We start from the raw sequence: 19,210 nt of genomic DNA on the forward strand, positions 1-19,210 counted from the left end.
CATCTGAGCTCTGGTGAAGAGGATAATCCTGACCACCTTCTGCAATGCAATATAGCATTTTGGCTGAGGTCCATTTTCCCAGTAATGCCAGAAAAAAAGCAGAAATAATAATAATAATAAATCATTTGAACTGGTGTAAGAAGATAATTAAATGATTAACTAAACAAGATGACGACAACCATCATTATGGATGGACTGTAACATATGAACAGCCCCCAACACTCCTACACAGGAGAAAGATTGAACAGTTATTTTTTGGTCATCATTTGACTGACATTCAAAAGAGTTTCTCGTTATTTCTTTTAAATAGCTTTCATTTCAGACTTTGAATTTCTTCAGCGTGATAAAGCTCTACGGTCTGCTGAAACATTGCATACCAACTGAAAGTCAAACTGAACTGTGGATAACGTGATTATGGTCATGCTGGTATTTTTGAACTATTATGATTTTAACATCAACCAAGCTCAGAATATAGAATAACAGGCGTTAAAACAGGATGTTGTTAAGTGGCTGGGTTCCTCCCTAACCACAGCTACTGAATATATTCTTATATGGCTGTCTTTGAAATATTTGAGCGGAGAAGTTATTCCAGCGTGGGAGGATTTTTACAGAACTTTGGAAAAGGTTTCGGTTTGTAAAACTTGCCTCACCCAACTTTTAAAAGCTACCAGGCACCTAAAAGAATTCCACACATCTGTGGCGAGTTTTAGTGTCGTTCAGCCTAAAAATGAACCCTGGAGTATGGAAGCCCATAAAAAAAAAAAGGATCCATAACTCGAAATTTCAAGTTATTTTCTCGAAATTTAGACCTATTAACTCGACATTTTGAGAAAATAACTCAAATACTTTTCTCAAAATTTTGAGTTAATAACTTGAAATTTCGAGTTATGGATACTTGTTTTTTTGTTTGTTCTTTTAGTGGCGGAAACGGGCTTCCATACTGGAGATCTTACGTGAAATATTTTGTGAAATTTATGAGTCCTTATCGCTAATGTTCACTCGAAATTTCTATGCGTAGTTAATAATGCCACTTTCATATGTTTTTAGTGATGTTTTGTGGAGGGTCACTCACAGTACAAGAGAACAACACATCGACATAAATGTGTTTATTTGACCATTTTATAGACAATTATCTCAAAGACAGCAGCGTCTGCCATGTTACTTACATGTCCAAGGTAAAAACTTTACAAAAATAAATAGCTTAAAAAGGAAGCTGTAATAATAGCATATTCCTTCACTGAAGGGATACAGGCCTAATCCTCCATCTCTTTTATAACATACTGTAAATTAACAACAGGAATGAAGAAATCAAATATACACACATGAGTCTGAAACATCTGCAAACATTTGCATATGATGCATGAACTAAAGGGAAAATGAATAAAATTACTGTTATTTTTTCATATACATGATAGATAATATGCTTATCACTTAACTTAGTAATAACACCTCCAAAATAAAATATTGCAGACTGGTTGTACTGCTGTTGCTCAACTACACTGTGATGCACGTGGACATGGAACAAGGCTACAGTTACGTTACGGGGTCGAGTGGTCTGTCGTTGGGTTGTCCGATCAGAAAGACCAGACATGATCGAGGCTAATACATGTACAAAGTGTGGGAAATGCCTAGCTTTTGATGTTGGCTCCAGCAGCCAGTAAATATAGTGAGAGCTATGGGTTTGGCTCAACAATACTAACTCTCCAGATAAAACCATGACGTCCTCGTCACACGAATTTAACACAAATTACATTAATGTGTGTTTGAAAAGACGAAGCAATCACACACAAGTGCCTCGATCGTACGTCCGTACCTTATTTAAGGGCAAGTGGCTCGATCAAAGCTCTATAGGGGCTTGATTCTGTGGATTACAGCTGGACGAGGTATATTTACACTGTGCTGGTGTCTGACAGCAGGTTTCATTGTTCTAGCCCCACCGAACTGCTGTTAATAGCAGACGGCCTCCAAAAACAATCTTTTAAGCTGGACTAAATCTCTCATTCTGGAGGAAACACACACACTGCACCTTCTCTTAGCAACTATGCATAGCATCACATGTACATCCTGAGGTAGATTTCCATTGTTTCAATAGTGGTTGTCAAATGATGTCAACAGAATGACATAGCAATATTCAGCTAAAAGCCTTTGATGTGATTTGATGCAACCAGTCGATAAGATGGATGGATTATGAGGCAATGGGCCCTGGGATGTAGACGTTTAACCCCCACCCACCACCACTGCCACTACTGCCACTCCTGCGTAACAACAGGACCCTCCAGATTGAAAGGCATAAAACATCTTGCAGGTGAAAAAGAATGGTCATAATTATCATTTCTTTGGTTTTGTGGATCGCTCTGTGTGTGTTTGTAGTCATACTGTCCCTGATCTAATGGACCCCAGCATTATTCTTGGTGCGTCCACCTGTTCAGTAATCCATCCATTGTTCATAAGTGCACTATGACCATGAGTCCGCTGTACTCGTGTTCTTCACAAGCAGTCCTGGTTGAAACATTCCCCAGACACCGGCTCTGGGATCTTTCTTGGATCGCACTGTTCTGCTTCAACAGTCTTGCCAGTGTAGTCTATGCAGAAAATGCTGCGGTGGCGCTCCCCCTGACCACAAGTTCGTGAGCAGGCAGACCAAGGTCCCATCTGCCATATGGGACAGGGCAGATCTGCACAGGGCCTGATGTCTATGGGCTTTAGGTCTTTGTCACACTGACTGGAGAGGAAGCCTTCGTCGTCCATGCATTCAACGTTTCTCCTGGACCACCCGGATCCACAGGTCTTGGAGCACAGAGACCACTCGCCCAGCACCCATTCAGGCACGCCAAACGGACGAATCATATGCAAAGACAGGGACGAGCCCTTCTTCTCCTTGGGTTTGTTCAAAGTCACATCTTTAGGGATGAAAAAAGTATATTTGACCTTGGGAGGGCTACCATCTCCTGCAGTGGCGAGGAGCTGGATGGTGATGGCCTCCTTGAGCTGCCTGAAGCTCTGGATCCTCTCTAGCGTCGTGGAAGAGCCGCTGTACTTCAGTACTGCGCCCAGCACCGGAATGTCCTGCTCAACCGTGGACACGGAGAAGTTACCATTAAGGATGTAACCGCCACTCTCTCTCTTTACAGCCAGGTAGTAGCCATCGTGCTTGATTCCTCGGTGGCTCCGCTGCTTGATGTCAATGTTAGTAGCGCCAGTGGGAACTGTGACAATGTCACTGTATCCATAGCTGATGGAGAAGAAAAAGAACAGATAACAGTTTACTATAGAATATCTTATCTGTGCATTAATTAGAACTTCCAGGTGAAAGGAGATGAACTTGGTTTGAAACAGAAGAAGCGTGAAACTATAATCAACCTACCAACATGTATGAAACTACTAATCTTATCTAAACTATGTTGAGTAGATCAGAAAAAGCATAAATAAAATGAGACAGATAATCAGAATACCACAAATGGCTGGGCCAAACGTTATGAAGGACCTAAATTGATATTTGGGGTGAATAAATTCTTGTGAATGGGCCTCAAGTACAACATAAGCAAGTAGAATTTAAAAAAAGATTTGTATTATAGTGGGCGAAATATGATCTAACAACACAATCAATTAATCTACTAATTAACTACAGTAGAAGGAAAGACATCAATATATTTGTCTAAGCCTTTTAGTGCTTTATCATTTTTATTATCACGTTCAAGTTCAAAGTTTATTCGCCACATGCAGTGGCAGGTCGCCCTGCAGTGGAATGAACCCGCCCCCCGACCTTACACATACAACACAGACATCACATGGGGATACAAGTCGGAGAACGGTTGCATTATCGTTGATCTGATCGGCTTACGTTGCTTTGTTGCTCGAGCCTGTGATCTTTCTACAGGTCAGCCCACTTCCTCCACACACTCCACACTTGTCCACTCTCTTGTTGGATCCTATCACCTGGTCGCAGCCTGCCTTCACACACTGTCCTTGGACACACACAGATGTGGTGTCAGGGCCACAGGGGGTCCCGTCAATCACCTGCAGGGATGGAGCAAGCATCGGTGGGTCACTACACATGTCCCATTCAACTATATTTTGAATACAGTTCAACATCATGTCAGGGTGTTCATCAGTGGATGGAGGTCACGGTCATGATGTTGGAGCTGGTTATGACACTGGCTATGAAGCAGAGCTGGGACTTCAGGAATGAGTGACGCTTTTCTAAAACCACTATTCTGATTTAAAAAACTGAACCAGTGCTTCAGACTACTGGCTTTCCTTTCATTGAGATTTGCTGTCGAGTGACGTTATTGTACCTTGGATTCAAACACCTTGAATTCACTGCTGCCCCGGGCCCTGCAGAACAGCTTGCACCTGTCTCTGGGAGAAACACCAGCGTACTTTGGTATCCACTGTTTCACGTTCCCGTTGTGGTCCAGGTAGTTGGGGCTGCTGTACTTCTCACACTGCTCCTCCCTGAAACTTTTACCTAACATGAAGAAACAATAAATTAAGATACTCTACCAAAACAATATTATTTGTATAATCCGAACACCTGATCAACTGTATGTTTATATTCATTAGAGCAACGCAGAAAAATAGATGAACACCAGCAGAGTCTGGATCAGGCTGGTGGACAACAATTAATTATGTAGCATCAAAACATAAAACCTGATTAGAAAACACTATATGGACAAACGTACTGGGCCAGCTGCACATCGCACCTACAGGAGCTCAGCCATGCTTGAAGCGTGCAGTTTTTGTGGCGATGGAGGATGCTTCACGGCCGAGTTGGGGAGATTTCTACAAGCTTCCCCTTTGCAATATTCACGCTCACAGTGAATCTCATGATATCTAGAAGGGAGGACATTTCATGAACTGACTTGTTGCAGTGGTGCCATCCTGTTACAGCACCACACTGGAATTCAGCGAGCTCTTTACAACGACCCATTCTTCTGCTAATGTTTCTAAAGGCAGGCCACACAGTTCAGTGCGTGACTGTAAAACACTCTGACTCAAAGATTAGGAGGCGTGGCCATATGGTGTGTTTTTGCAGTTCTTTTATTGGTTACAGTGATACATTAGTGACTCCTCTGGTCTGCCCTCAGTGAAGATGTTTCATTGGAGTCTTTAGTTTCATGTCTACAACATGAGTCTTAATTTGTAAATTAGTGTCCACACTAGTGTCGCTGACATGTCCCTGCTGCATGGGTGGTCATTTCCGCACTCCCATCCCCGCTTACAAGATGGCTCAAATCACAGCACCTACATCTGTCTTTTATATGCAGGCTGTGGGTCAGTCTAGAAAATGCTGTTTTTCGATTGAGCGTCCCCCTGTTGCCTCCAGTGCCGTCTCCCTGTCGGCCTGTGATCATCTGAGTGCAAACAGCTGTTCTAGAGTCCGAGCAGATCTGTGCCAGCTGTGCCTCATCACAACAATCAAGCTCTCTACAAATATCCAACTCTGCCACCACCAGCCTGCTGCGTGCTTATGCAACTTCTTATTTTGTTGTTACTCGTTACAGAATCCCGACCCTCGTCTCCTCTCGCCTGCAGCTCCATCTGTAATGTCTGCAGCGTCAGACTTTTAGCTTCCAGCTCGTCACTTGTTTCCATCCCTGTGTTACCCCTGCCCCAACCGAGCTCTGCTGCTCAAGTCGGAATATCACAAGTTTTAATCCAAGCCTGCTCTGCTGTCCCCGCTCATTATCTACAATGAATTGTCTTTTATCTACAACTCTGTAGAGAAAAGACAGTTGAATGTCGCAAAAAGCTGGAACAAGTCAAAACTGCAAAACTACAAAGTTGGATCTGCTGACATCAGTGGTCGGTAGATGTCTATAAGCACCTGTTTTGTTCTCCTGCTCATGATTTGCAGTGTGGTCAACAACACTGGCAGCACTTTGGCAGAAAAGAGGTTCTAGATAGAACCAAGCTTAATGTGTTTAAATTACACAGTTTCTTCCAGAGTTTGTGGAGTGGTTTGAACACGAGCTGGTACATAGTTTTTTGTTTTGTTTTTTTCTTCATAAAAATGTCCATCTGTTGCAAAGCTTAATTTTCATTTCTAAAGACACGGTGGAGCCTGGGGAAGAACACAGCACATTTCAGAGCAGGTTTAGAGAGTTTTTCTTAAGGTTGCGATGTAGATCTTGGGCTTTGGCAGAGGCACTCGGGGATCACATCCTGTGGCCTAATGTTCCTGTGGCTTATGGTGAGGGTTGGGTTTGGAAACTGTGGCCAAAACATCATAAGGTGGGGTCAACGTGCGGTGGGGCCAACCCTCGCCCAAATATGCCAACACACCTAACATCTGGCCTGCATAAAGCGGATCTACAGTAGGTCTGTGGCAGCCAGACTCACCCCGGGTCAATGCTGCCAGTCAAGGCCAAATGTAGGACAATGGAAAGTGCAGATGTGGGACAAACATTTGTTGGGAACAAGCGATATAAGAAGCTGTTTCTTTGTTCATTTGAAAGCTGAGAGCTGTATTACGTTGACCCTTACCTTCATTGTTGTCACATGGCTGTATGTTGCAGGACTGGTACTGGACCCTCTGCCCTTCACAGTACTTCCCTCCATTCTGAGGCACTGGGTTAGTGCACTCCCTGTAGGAGAACTCCACCCCACCTCCACACGTCCTAGAGCACTGCTGCCACGGTCCCCACGAGCTCCAGCCGCCGTCCACAACCATCTGCGGTAAAACACACAGGAAAAAAAGAGCAGAGTAGTTGGTTAGTGCTCTGAGCCAAAGGCAATGTCAGCTGTGCAGCCTAAACCACAGTCTGGGCTTCTGGGTTTGAGGCCGCACAGCGTGTTGGCATGCCGCGACTCGAGGCTAAATCTGTGTTGAAGTTCGGCACGCGCCTGCTGTCTGACTCTACCCACATTCCTGCCACATGTGTCACTCACTGCTAGTAGAACCTGCCATGCTCCAAGTTTGTACGTTGAGTGAGTATGTGCGTGTGTGCATGTGTGTTTGCTAGCAAGGTTGTTCTTTCCAGAAGTTTTATAAGCTTGAACCACATCCCAACGGCCAGCATGTCTGGATTCATAAACAGATGTGTATTCAGAACACAAGGAGAAGGTATCAAGGCGACCGACCTTAAATAAGATGCTGAGATGTTCTTTGAGGAAATCTAAAAAGGTATCGTGAAGGATCTGCATTTCAACTCGCCAAAGTCAGACACAGCTCAGTTTATAATGCGTTCTCTGAGCCCTTTAATGTCTGTACTTCAACTTGAAATGGCAGCATTTATGAAAACGAGTCAGGTCTCAGCTAATGCAACACTTTGTACAAACATGCAGAGTTTTGTATTATGGAAGCAGTGAGATTCTCCACCACAGGGAATATTTTGGCCTTGCTGACTCTCATCACTTGTCTGTTGTTAGCGTATTAGCTTTGCTATCTGCTGTCATCTCTCTGCTATCATTGTGGGTTTGAATCCACAGTTTGGGGCGGAGCTTGATGGTTCTTACCATATTTGCGTGGGCTCTCTGTGGGTATTCCAGCTTCCGCCCACACGCCAAAGACATGCAGTTAGTGCATTTATGTTCATTGGAACATCAGATTAAGAATAAACTGTGAGACAACTCGTGCATTATCCACAGCTTATCTAACGCAGCATGAGCAAAACCTCCAAAATGTGCTGAGGATGCCGGCCTCATTAGAGCTTTATGACTACAAACCTGATTACTCTGTTGAAAGGAAGTGACTCATCAGACACTGTGAACATTCTTTGGTGGTGAGCCAGTGAAATAAACAACGTCAGCATGCAACATGCAAGAAGATGGGAACAGGGTCCAAAGACTGTAAGGGTTACTGAAAAAACACGTGCTTCAGAAAAAAGCTTGGAAAACCAAGGATTTTGACTAGGCTGGGTTTTAATAATCGATTCATCGATTAAAATGGATTCCGGCTTGGATAACGTGATATCGATTCATTAAATTCCTGAATCGATTTTTTTATATAAATGTATTTTGCCCAAAACGCCAGAATCTCAGGTTAAACCTCACAAAATTTCAACAACCACCAAACAGCTAAAACAGTAAATGAGAGCAGGAGCACAGACTCTGCACAGAGACGTAAACACAAAGCTCGGACCCGCCGACGCATCAGAATCAGTGAGATGTGACTTTCTCACCGACGGCACGGGCACGGTCGGGGCTGAAAGCCGACAGCTCGCTGACTCTGATGTGTCGGCGGGTCGAGCTTTGTGTTCACGCCCTTTTTTCACTGATTCTAAAGCTGTTAGTTTGATGTCTCTCCAAACAATATTGACCGAACCAGCAGCCAAAGAAGATCCAAACTACGCTTCACATAAACATCGTCATGGATTCACTCTGACTTTTACTGTTTTGCTTCCACCAGGATAAAATCTCACTTCATGCACAGCTCTCTCTCTCTCTCTCTCTCTCGAACAGTTTCCCGTCTAAAAATCTGTTTTCTTCATTATTCGCTTGCTTGTTACGCACAAGTCTGCCGTTGTTTACAGGCTGTCAGCTGCTGTTTTTTTTCTTTTACTTACTTCCGAAAAGAAAACCTCATTTCTGCTGTTCAACAGGCTTCTAAACAAATGTAAACTTTTTAAAATTATGCAAAATGCAAAACGCCGTGTCTCTAATAAAACTGCTGTAACATCAGAGGTGATGTTCATATGCTGGTTAATGATTTTCATTTGTTTTTGATCTACTGCAGAATATTTTTATAAAATCCCAGAACAGGAAAATCTCCTTCATGTGTTTCTGTGTTTATCCTCAGCTACTTTGACACAAAGGCCTCTGCTGTGATGCTCACACCTTTGGTAAAGTCTGGAAAGTGTCAGCTTCCTTCTTATAGATACAAAAATATGTAAATGTACAGATCTGAATTATAATATTTCTGACTGTGTGAGGCAAAATTTCCCAGATTCAAATCGAATCGAATCGATTCTAGAAATCAGTGGCGATACCCAGCCCTAATTCTGACCCTCGTGTGAAAATCTTTGGTCTCAAAGCTGCACTGATATTTCTTTTCTTCCAAAAGCAATCGTGACCTTATGTTGTCGCCATGGCCACTACAAGCCTAATCACCTCATGGCCTTACAAGGATGGTGTGGCTCATGTGTTGGGAAACAGCTGAATGAACAAACGTCAGCCTCACTTTTTGTTTTTTACCGACTGACGAGGAAAAAACAAAAATCAGGCTCACTAGCACGGCGGCACAAAGGCAGCAGGTGCACTGATGTGAAACAGGCATGCAGGAGGTGCATTTCTGCACATCTACCTACAAACTGTGTCCCTTTCTTAGTTGTGTGTCACGGTGAACTTATTTCTAAGGCTTCTCCACAGTACTCTGCAAGCATATCTTTCAATGTACACACTGATCATGTGTGAGCACTCAATAAGAGCTGCTAAGTCGGCAAGTTTGGATGCAGTATTTGTGTTGTGAGATAAAATTCCTGCTAGCAATACTTAAAATATTTGACCAATAATACAATAAAAAGGTCAAACTTTAAAATAAAAGAGGTCGTGTGGGAGGGGCACTGACTCAGTAGTGAGAATTACACAGCTGATACCGCGAGCTAATGCTGGTGTTCATAGCTGGTAGCTGAGATACTTCCGGTCCCTGTTCATGAAAGCAAAGGATTTTACTGCCATCAAATGTAACTTAGTAAGGTGTCTTTTAAAAAACAGGGAAAAAGACTCGGGCTTACCAGTGGCTTCATCGCCTCATAGACTGGCACGCAGACGCCATGAAGGCAGCTTCCATTGGCACTGCAGGGGGTGCCATCAGCCCAGGGCAGGCTCTTCTTGGTAGAGCATTCCAGCGTCCCCTCCTCCTGACACCACAGCTGGCTGCAGATATCGCTGTCGGAGGTGTTGGGGCAGTGGACGAACTCCTCTCCAAAAATCTGCTGGCACTGCTGGTCCACGCTGTACTTGGAGCCTGGCAGCTCCTTTGGTAGAGGCATGGCGCTCTCTGGGACATCGAGCAGGCAGTCCCCTGTGGTTACAGCACAAAACAAGTCCGTATGAGGCCGATTATATCGGGGTTTGTGGAGACTGTGGTTCTCGCGGCACAGTGACAATCGTAAATATGCTGCGTGTGGCATGACAACAGTGGGAAAGTATTCAGTGCAAGCTGTGTCCTGACTATAAAACGGAATAATTTCACTTTAACTGATGTAGTGCATGTTTATAGGCAGCCTAATGCTCTGAATCTGGACGTCTGACAGGTAATCCAAATCTGATTGTTTTCCATTATTCCTCTAATGATCTTTATTGCATTCAATAAGCTTTTGTCTGGAGCTGTCAATGACATCTGTGGTTCGGAATGAACATTCTCAGCCACATGAGTTTTTGTTGGAAACATTTTCCAACTGATAAAGAACATATTTTGCTGACACCAGCTGTTGCTTTTGGCCGAGGAGGTGGGGAACAGGAAGAAGTCCATATTATGACTCAGTGGAAAAGAAGGTTCATTGACAGATCTAGCAAGGATACAAACAATACAAGATGCACAACAAGGCAGGGGGAGAGGGAGCAACAGAGGTAAGGCAAAAGAAAGAGAGCAGGATGTGGAAACCTCGGGCAAAATAAATTGAGCGTCCAACCCGTAATTTAAGGGGAGCGGCACGTTTAAGCAGGAAAGCCTCGGTTCACGAGAGGATGAGAGGAAGCGTATGTTTTATACATCTCTGAGTCAGCCCTAATAACAGAGTCACAGCGTGGCAGGCAGCCACACTGGCACAAGACATTAATGTCTGCTGTAGAGCAACAAGCTGCAGTGTGCCTCACCGTGCCCGTTGTCAAAGAATTCGGTAACGTAGAGCGCGCTGCAGGGCGACCAAGGCATGGTTTTGTTGAGGCTGACGAACACAGGCGCCATCAGGTGATGACCTCCCAAATCCCCAAAGAGTCTCTCACACGTCTTGGAGTCATCATGAGGCATGCTCAACACATGACCTGCAGGAGGTGACAGTTTTTGAAGGTGCTTGAGTGTTTAGGAATGACTGAAAACTCGATCTAAGAAGCTTTTCCATAAAGCCGAGGATCGCGTCAGCCCCCCCAATGCGACCTCACCGAGCTCGTGTGCAGCTGTGAAGGCAGCTTGCAGGCCGTTGTCCTCGATAACCGAGCAGCTTCTCTTGGGATCGCACATCGTCCCGACATCGGCCACGCCCAGCGTGTCGCAGCTCTTCTGACCGCAGATGTTCTGGAACACAAACACAGAACAAAAATGTCAGATTTGAATAAACTGAAAAAAAGAGCTACTTTGTTTCTCCACGATTACATGTTCGTAGTTTCACTTTGGTGGCTTCTCCTTCTGGGCTTTTCAAATACAGGAGGGGAACGGGTTCTCCAGATAAAGCTGGAATTCAGTGAAGCTCCATAAACTTCAAACTCCAGCAGGAAGAAAGAATAAAAAGGACGCTCGGTGCCACTCCGGTTTCTGCTGCAACGTTCAGAATTTGATGTAAACAACATGGAAGAATGGATCCGTCCTGCCTTGTGTTAGCAGTTTGTCCTATTACATCACCGGACCGGTGAGCATTAATGACCTGGGTATTTTTCTGACCACGTGCAGCCCTTTATGTGCACGTCTTCTGATGACGGCACACCACAAAGCTTCAGTTATATCAAACTGCTTTGTTGAACACAACAATGAGTTCACTGTACCTTTGGCATGTTCTCGAATCGCAGACTCACATCACGGAAGTGTAGCAGACAAACCTGCAGCACTTGTGTGATGTTATTGTGTCAGTAACAACAAAATCGCTGAGGAATGTTTCCAGGAACGTTTCGTGTTTGTGCCACGAAGAATTAAAACAGACAAAAAGGGTCCAAATTCAAACAAAGTGTCCCGTGAGCACAGTTGCCTTTCGTTTCTAGGTCAGCTGTTTGGTCACTTTAAACTTTCCGTTCTACTTTGAACCAACTTTTTCGTTTTTGCTAAATTGCTTATTTATTCTAGTCTGTTTATAATTAATCACTGGTTCAACTTTTCATCAGTGGCTGCTTGTTACAATATTCGGTTTTTAGAATGAGCCTCTGGAGAGTGAAGCTAGCACAATCAGTCCTCTTACAGTAAAGGTATGTACAGAGATCTCTATATAATGTGCATTATGCCAAAGTAAACGAAGCAGCAATTTTAAGATTGTTACAAAGCGTGAGTGTGACGTGGAGCTGGGAACCGAGTTTCGTCCTCTGTGCAGTAAAAAGCCTGATTGTGTTGACCTGCTTGGACTCTGACTAGTTTTCATGCACACTCAGTAGCAGCCTGAGGTGTTACAACCACCTCCTGTGTGGATATAGTTTGGTGGCTAGCTGCATATTAACTCAGCGAGTGCAGCTTTGCATAAAGTTGGAGCGCTATGTACAGTATGTGACAAGAACCAGTATACACTGGAGGGAAGTGGCAGTGGCCAGCAAAGGTAATGGGACAGCTGCACTGCTGCTAAAACTGCGTTTCACTCAAACTAAATTGAAAGATTCAAACTGAAACAGGCAACGTCCGAATATTTTATACATCCCAAATATTTGCGTGACAGCTTGTGGATATATGGCACTGCAGGCTGGACTGTTAAAGACTTAAAGCCATTATTCTGTCAAATACAGTAAATATATTAGCAACCCTTGATGACTGTTATATAACCTTCACCATCTATTAAAACAAGCAAAAGCATGTTACTCAGTGTTTCCATCATTAAGCAAAAGCAAATAAATATCCGCAGCCATGTGTTATATCAGACATCTTTCCTTATTTCTGTGTAGCATGGACAGATGCATCCACGGCCTCGCCTTCTCTAAAAAACACGAGGCAGGACCTTCTGTGATTGGAAAGACATCTGGACTTGGAAACAGGGACTGAGTGCAGCTCAGTCTGTGTTTGCTCACCTTATTCCACAACAGCAAACCATGCCTTTCATGCAGATGCAAGACTCGACGTATGGGTCAGAGCTCAAACCGCAATGTTGTACAAACACACACGCGGTGAGACCGCAAAGATGCACGAGTGACATGTTTCCAATGCATGCAACCCGCCGCGAGCTTTGCGTTTTACGCAGCGTCAGTCTTCTCTTTTGACTGCGGCTTGCACAGCACGCATTTGCAACCCCGAGCAGGCCACATACTAAAGCTCGACCGTTTGTAGGGGCACTAAAGTTAGCTCATCCACGAGGAGCCTTCTGTCCTCTGCATTTCAAAGCGTATTTCTGCGGAAATGGAAAAACAAACAGAAACCCGGGTTGGCGTGAATGATGGTTTCCCCCAGAGAAAAGCCGCTTCAACAATCCAGCACAAGACAGCACAAAGCCATATGTTCTCTCCATTATTTCTCAGAGCCGGGGTCAGATTTACACGCTAACGTCATTCTGTAGGCGGATAAATGCCAAGCCTGTCATCAAATCGAGCCGCAAACCAGGGCACTTAGCTATAAAAATGTAATAATAGAGAAGTTCCTCGCCTAATGTATTGTCTGCTAACACCTTGTCAACACGCACATACCAGATGGAAGAAGGCAGCCAAATGCAGCAGAACAAGCCAATCGCAACTCAAACCCCGAGGACTTGTGAACTTATTTCCTGTCGAAGCATCCATAAAGAACAGTTTGTTTGCTTTGCTTTGACATTTCCCCAGCTTGGAAAAGATTATTCCATCTCTGCAGTCTGGTTTCAGCATCTTTAATTGACAGCTCGAAAGTTTTTCTTTTCTATGGGTTGTTAAAAAAATAACGCATGACAACGGTTGGTTTAAAGCGAGGCGCTGTTTCAGCTGGGAGACCTCCAAGTGTCACTACAGCTGCTCTAAAGCGCACCTGTGCCACTGTGTGCCACTTTGGCTTAGATAATTGCTGGGCGGTTGGCTTTGCTGCCTGTGAAACCGCGTTATGCTCCCACAGCTGGCGGGGCACTGAATTCCACCAGAGATTATTTTCGGACTCATTCTTGCTGGTTGTCTTCTGAACGGGAAACTAAATCTGCCAGAACGTGATGGTGAGAGGACCGTCCATCCTCCGTGAAACACGGCAAAACCGCACTTTGAAGAAAAAGCTTGACTGCTGTAACCTATCGTGGTGACTGACTCTGTGTCAAGGTGTTTTTTACTAGCACGCACACACACACACACTGCATGAACTGCTAAACACGTCCAGCTGAGGGCACACAACCTACTTTGTATCACACACGTGTTACTTCAGAGGATCCTAACATTAAACATGATGAACGTTTCAAATAGTAACAAATAATCCGTGTGAGGTCAAATCTGACTTTCTTACTTCAAACTATTTTTTTTCTACTTTTGGATCTGTATGATGTCACTGTGAGCAGAGATCCCTAATACACTCATCTCTGTTACCATCTGTTGCTGTGAGTGTACAAGCCCCACCCACTTGGTGGGTTTTATTTATGAAGAGCAGCCAATCAGAAGAAACTTGGCTTAAAAGGAGGGAGAGGGTCGCTGGGATGGCTGCCATAAACTTGTAGTTCATTTAGTCGGTGAAAAAGCGTCGCACAGAGTCCCATTACGACGTAAAGAACTGCTTTAATAATATAACGTAGCTGTAATAAATCCCCTTTAAAAGCATTAGCCTTAGCTCTGTTTTAGAGAATCATACATTAATTCTCCTTCTTTAACTTCCTTTATTGCTTTGGTTGCTAGCAGGTGGCACACATTGAGTTTATGTGAACATGAGAATCCACCTTCAGCAGTGAGAGAAATACATGTACCTTTTACAGGACACACAGGGATTTGTTCAATAAAACATTAAAAAAATAGAATTTATTTGTTAGCATTTACATTTTGGGCAGCACGGTGGCACGATGGTTAGCACTGTTGCCGCACAGCAAGAAGGTCCTGAGTTCAATTCCACCATCAGGCCGGGGTCTTTCTGTGTGGAGTTTGCATGTTCTCCCCGTGTTTGCATGGGTTCCCTCCGGGTACTCCGGCTTCCTCCCACCGTCCAAAGACATGCAGCTTGTGGGGATAGGTTAATTGGATAATCCAAATTGCCACTAGGTGTGAATGTGGGAGTGAATGTGAGTGGGAGTGAATGTGAGTGTGAATGGTTGTCTGTCCCTGTGTGTTGGCCCTGACATACTGGCGACCTGTCCAGGGTGTACCCCGCCTCTCGCCCTATGACAGCTGGGATAGGCTCCCGCGACCCTGAAAAGGATCAGCGGAAGCGAATGGATGGATGGCATTTACATTTTTGCTTCATGACTAAATCACTTCCCATTGTTAAACCTTTCAATGAAACCTGAAATACTCCGGTGTTCCTCAAGGATCAGTTCTCAGGCCACTGCCGTTTGCAAATTATGACTTAATGAACACTTCACAGTAACTCTTAATTTTGCCTGTAGGTTTTAATTGTGTCTCAGTTACTAAATGGCTGAGTACTCGTTTGCACAGTCCAGATGTCGTCGCGCGATCTTAGAATTTCAATTGCACGATATTAAACAATGCCTTTATTCAGGGATAATGATGGCATTTCTCTGAACTTGTGCAGTTAAAAGCTATAAATAGTGTAGTTAATGACTTCTTGTTAAGATGTTCATCTTGTTTAAAAGATAAATGTTTAAAGCCTTATTTGCAGATGATGCTGTGTTTTATTTCAAAGACCTAAACAGCTTCAAATAAAACAAAAAATGAGAAAAATAACAAAATCAGATGTATGCTCGTCTGCTGGTTCCTCACCTCTCTAGTGAACAGCATGGCAGTGTCGTAGTGCTCGGGATGCCTCTGGCTTGGTGGATTGAAGCGCTGCTGCCAGGAGCAGAAGTTTCTCAGAGCCACACCTCCATTGCTGGAGACCTCCGGTCCAATTTCCTCATCTTCCACCACCAGCATCTCCACCACCACCATGTTCACAGAGTTCTTTATGCTGGGGTGCTTATAAAGCTGGGCGGCCATGGACATGAGGGTGAGGATGTAGTGCTGTGGAGGAGAGGATATTTATGATTCAGCCTACAGATGTGTTTGGAGCCAGGCTGGCTGTCCCTCACAAGTGTGGGATTATAATAAACATACACGTGATGGTAATGAGAATTTTTTTATGAAATCTTGACAAGAAAGCGTGTGCGTGTGTGCGGTATATTACTCCAGGAGACTTTAATGATGTTTTGTGTCTGCGGGACAAGCTTCATTATAAAATTTTGAACAGATTGCAAACACATTTTTGCCTTTTCTTACTTACTAGATGTGCATGTGTAATCGTGTAGAGGGGCCAGTGTGTTGGTTAGCTCGGCTCTAACGTGCCGAGCCTCGTTTGATGCCTTCAAATGGAAAAGAGACTTTTTCCAAATGCAGTAATTGCACAAAAATAAAAGCATAAACACTATGAAGTACTACTCACTGAGCACATGTGTGTTCTACAATGGAAATTAAACTGGCTGATATGTGGAGCTGTCCTGGACTGTATGTTACTGCTGCAGCAAACAAAGAAAAGGAACGGATGCCAACATCATACAAGATGGCCAGAGCTGTAGGCAGACAAACCGACATGTATTTGCACCTGTGGCCTGAAATCATTTTCCCCAAAGTTACTTGTCCCATGACACAATCATGGGGCAACTGTGGCTCAGGGGATCGGGAAGCTCATCTGTAACCGGTTCGATCCCCCTGCTCTCTCTGTCCTGGTCGTTGTGCCCTTTGGGCAAGACACTTTACCCTACCGGTGTTGGCCAGAGGGGCCGATGGCGCAATATGGCTACAACTGTAGCTGCCTCCACCAGTGTGTGAATGAATAGTGGAATTGTAAAGTGCTTTGCCTGGAATTATTATTATCATTAAAGGAGACGCGTCAGGGATTTCCACTGAGCTGCTGTGTCACCGTGTTTCAGAGCTGCCAAATCACAGACAGTGTGAGCGGCTTTGCCGTGATGTGTATTCTCAGTGAAATCATTTTTTCTAGGGTGGGTTGATAGTCCCACATTGAAAGTTTTTCCACATGTGCTGTGAGCACACCCACGGAACCACATGTTGATTTTTGCCTGCGGAAACCAAATCACTGAAACGGCCCCTATTTGTAGAAAACTGCATAGAAATAAAGGAATGTGTGATTTGGGATGGAAAATCCACTGTGAGCCAAGTTTATCAGTGCAACCTTTCTCCTCACCTTGTGTCTGGTTGCCTGGGGAATACTATGGAGACTTTGGCAGCTGAGGAGTGACTTAAACACAAACAGATTAGAATTTGGCTGGTGCGGACTTTGGCACAGTCCTACTTATTACTGGTTCAGCTTTGTTTGGAACCAGGACTGATTTTAGATTGGAAGGAGGACGTAATAAACATTTAGTGCACTTTAAACACTGAAGGTTTTATGCGGGAGAGAAGGGCTGATTTAAAGAATCACGGAGTAAAGACAGAATGGAAAAGCGCTGTGAGTCTTCCTGGTGATGCTGAGGCTTTGCTGCCAAATGGTGACCTAGTCCCTAGGAATGTGCTCTAGCATTTCTTGCATTTCTTTGGCCTGACATCTTTCTGTGAAAAACAGGGAGCTCATCGATTTCCGCCCAAGGTCCCTCACTGACAAAACATGTTTTATGCAGCCGGAGAGAAAAACATATGCCTGCCTTTATATTTTCGAGTGTGTGAATCCTGACTTTGCAGACAGGATGGGAAAATAAAAAAAAAGGGGGGGGGGGGGGGGGGTAATGGAATGACGTCTACAACAGCGGCCTGTTTATGGAAGAGTCTAAGCCAAGAAATTAAAGAAAGCTTTGTTTGGGCGCCGAGTAAGTGTGTGCGTGCAGGAAAGAATGAGTTCATGGCGTCTGACCTTTATTTCATCTCCATAGAAGTGGGTCATGGTTGAGTCTGCTACCACCAGGGTCTCTATGAACCGTGGCGCGGAGACAAAGCGTCTCCGGCGTGGTTCCCTCCTTGCGTCACCGTCGCCGTGCGTAAAACTTTCCCCATTGTGCTGCTCCACGGCCGCGTGATCAGACGGGAGGGAAACACCGTTGCTGTCGTTGAATGTTCTCCTCCTGATGACGTGCGGCTCCTCGGCAGAGGCTGGCCCCGGGCCGCCGTGGAGTTTGGGCTCAATCAAATACTCTTTGCCCTCCGTTACAAAGGAGCCAAAGATGCCCGAGCACAGACTGACAGCCACGAGTGAGTTCTGATCTTGATCCACGTTCCCGGAGTAAAAGCAGCTCCTCAGGTGGCCCTCGCTCTCCTCTGACCTGTTCATAAGCTTCTGGGGGACGGCTCGGGCACCTGGAGCGCTGCGTAAAGTTTCAACGTCTCTGGCTTTGACGCGCTGGATGGTGAAGGAAGGCGCGATGAAGCTGGTGTCCGGGACGAGGTTTAGAGTAAAGTCTTTGCCAAACGCACTGAGGACAAACCTCGGCTGCTCCTCGCTTCTCTTCCAGAAGCGCCCGCTGGTTCTTGCGTTTATCCGAACAGGTACAACATCCTCTGATTCAAACGAAGAGGCAAGTGCCGCGTTGACCACGCACAGGAGCGAAAAGAGCAAACACGCAGTGGCACACATCGTCTGCAGACAGAAACGCGCTGAAGAGTGGATCAAAAATAAAGACTCTAACAAAGATGATGTCCTTTCTCTTCTGCAGTCGCAATAACGTCTCTACTGAAATGAAAGTGAGCTCCCAGTCCCACTCAGCTTCGACCAGCTATCATTCCCTGTTCTGCCGCTCACCAGCACCGCTGCAGTCTGGACATATCGGGGGTATTTATACTTTCCCTTCTTCTCTGGACACGAGGGGGCTTATTTTTGATATCCTCCGTTGCTGGAAATTCTCCTCCCACTCACACTTCATGAGAAACTCGAGGATAAAACGGGTCCAATAAGAATGGGCCGACACTCCCCCCTTCTGAAACAGCTTGACAACCGCGCTCCTATTATTAACCCAGCGTGCTGTATGGCAGCGACAGGACATCTATACTACGCATAGCTGGGAGTCCGCTACGCGAGTTATTTCGGAGGTGTGTGAGTGGCAGGCCCCCACAGGGCCCGGAGCCCCCCACCCCGCCCCTCTCCAAATCCGGCCTGCTTCATCCTCCGCACAAAAGAGCAAGACGAAGAAAGGCGCCGAGTTTTCTTGGAACTGACCCCGAACACTGGGAAACGTCTAATCGCGTTAGTGATGATTTTGGATGAACGTTATTCTTCTCATATCTCCAATATGTGACGTTTGAAGAAGCTTCTTTTTAAATACTAAAATAAAGCAAGATTTTACACACAGTGAATAAAAAACTGCATTTGAACTGAATGTTAAACTCCTCAAAT

At 44.8% G+C, this 19,210-nt stretch overlaps 1 protein-coding gene across 1 annotated transcript; it reads right to left on the reverse strand.

Moving 5' to 3' along the window:
• Positions 1-1,091: 1,091 nt before the first annotated feature.
• Positions 1,092-18,701, reverse strand: LOC146693183 (A disintegrin and metalloproteinase with thrombospondin motifs 8-like). The gene is made up of 9 exons (XM_085478964.1): positions 17,738-18,701; positions 15,655-15,894; positions 11,044-11,176; positions 10,759-10,926; positions 9,675-9,964; positions 6,487-6,673; positions 4,296-4,468; positions 3,842-4,017; positions 1,092-3,232 (listed from the first exon to the last, which is right to left on the reverse strand). Exons 1-9 carry the CDS (start codon positions 18,452-18,454, stop codon positions 2,488-2,490), a joined length of 2,829 nt encoding a protein of 942 aa, XP_085335090.1. The 5' UTR covers positions 18,455-18,701; the 3' UTR covers positions 1,092-2,487.
• Between the last annotated feature and the right edge of the window lie 509 nt (positions 18,702-19,210).

Source organism: Copadichromis virginalis, linkage group LG14, assembly GCF_057382275.1.
Source record: "Copadichromis virginalis isolate Kocher_CV1m ecotype Utaka linkage group LG14, C_Virginalis_male_GT1.1, whole genome shotgun sequence".
NCBI classification, from domain to species: Eukaryota; Metazoa; Chordata; class Actinopteri; order Cichliformes; family Cichlidae; genus Copadichromis; species Copadichromis virginalis.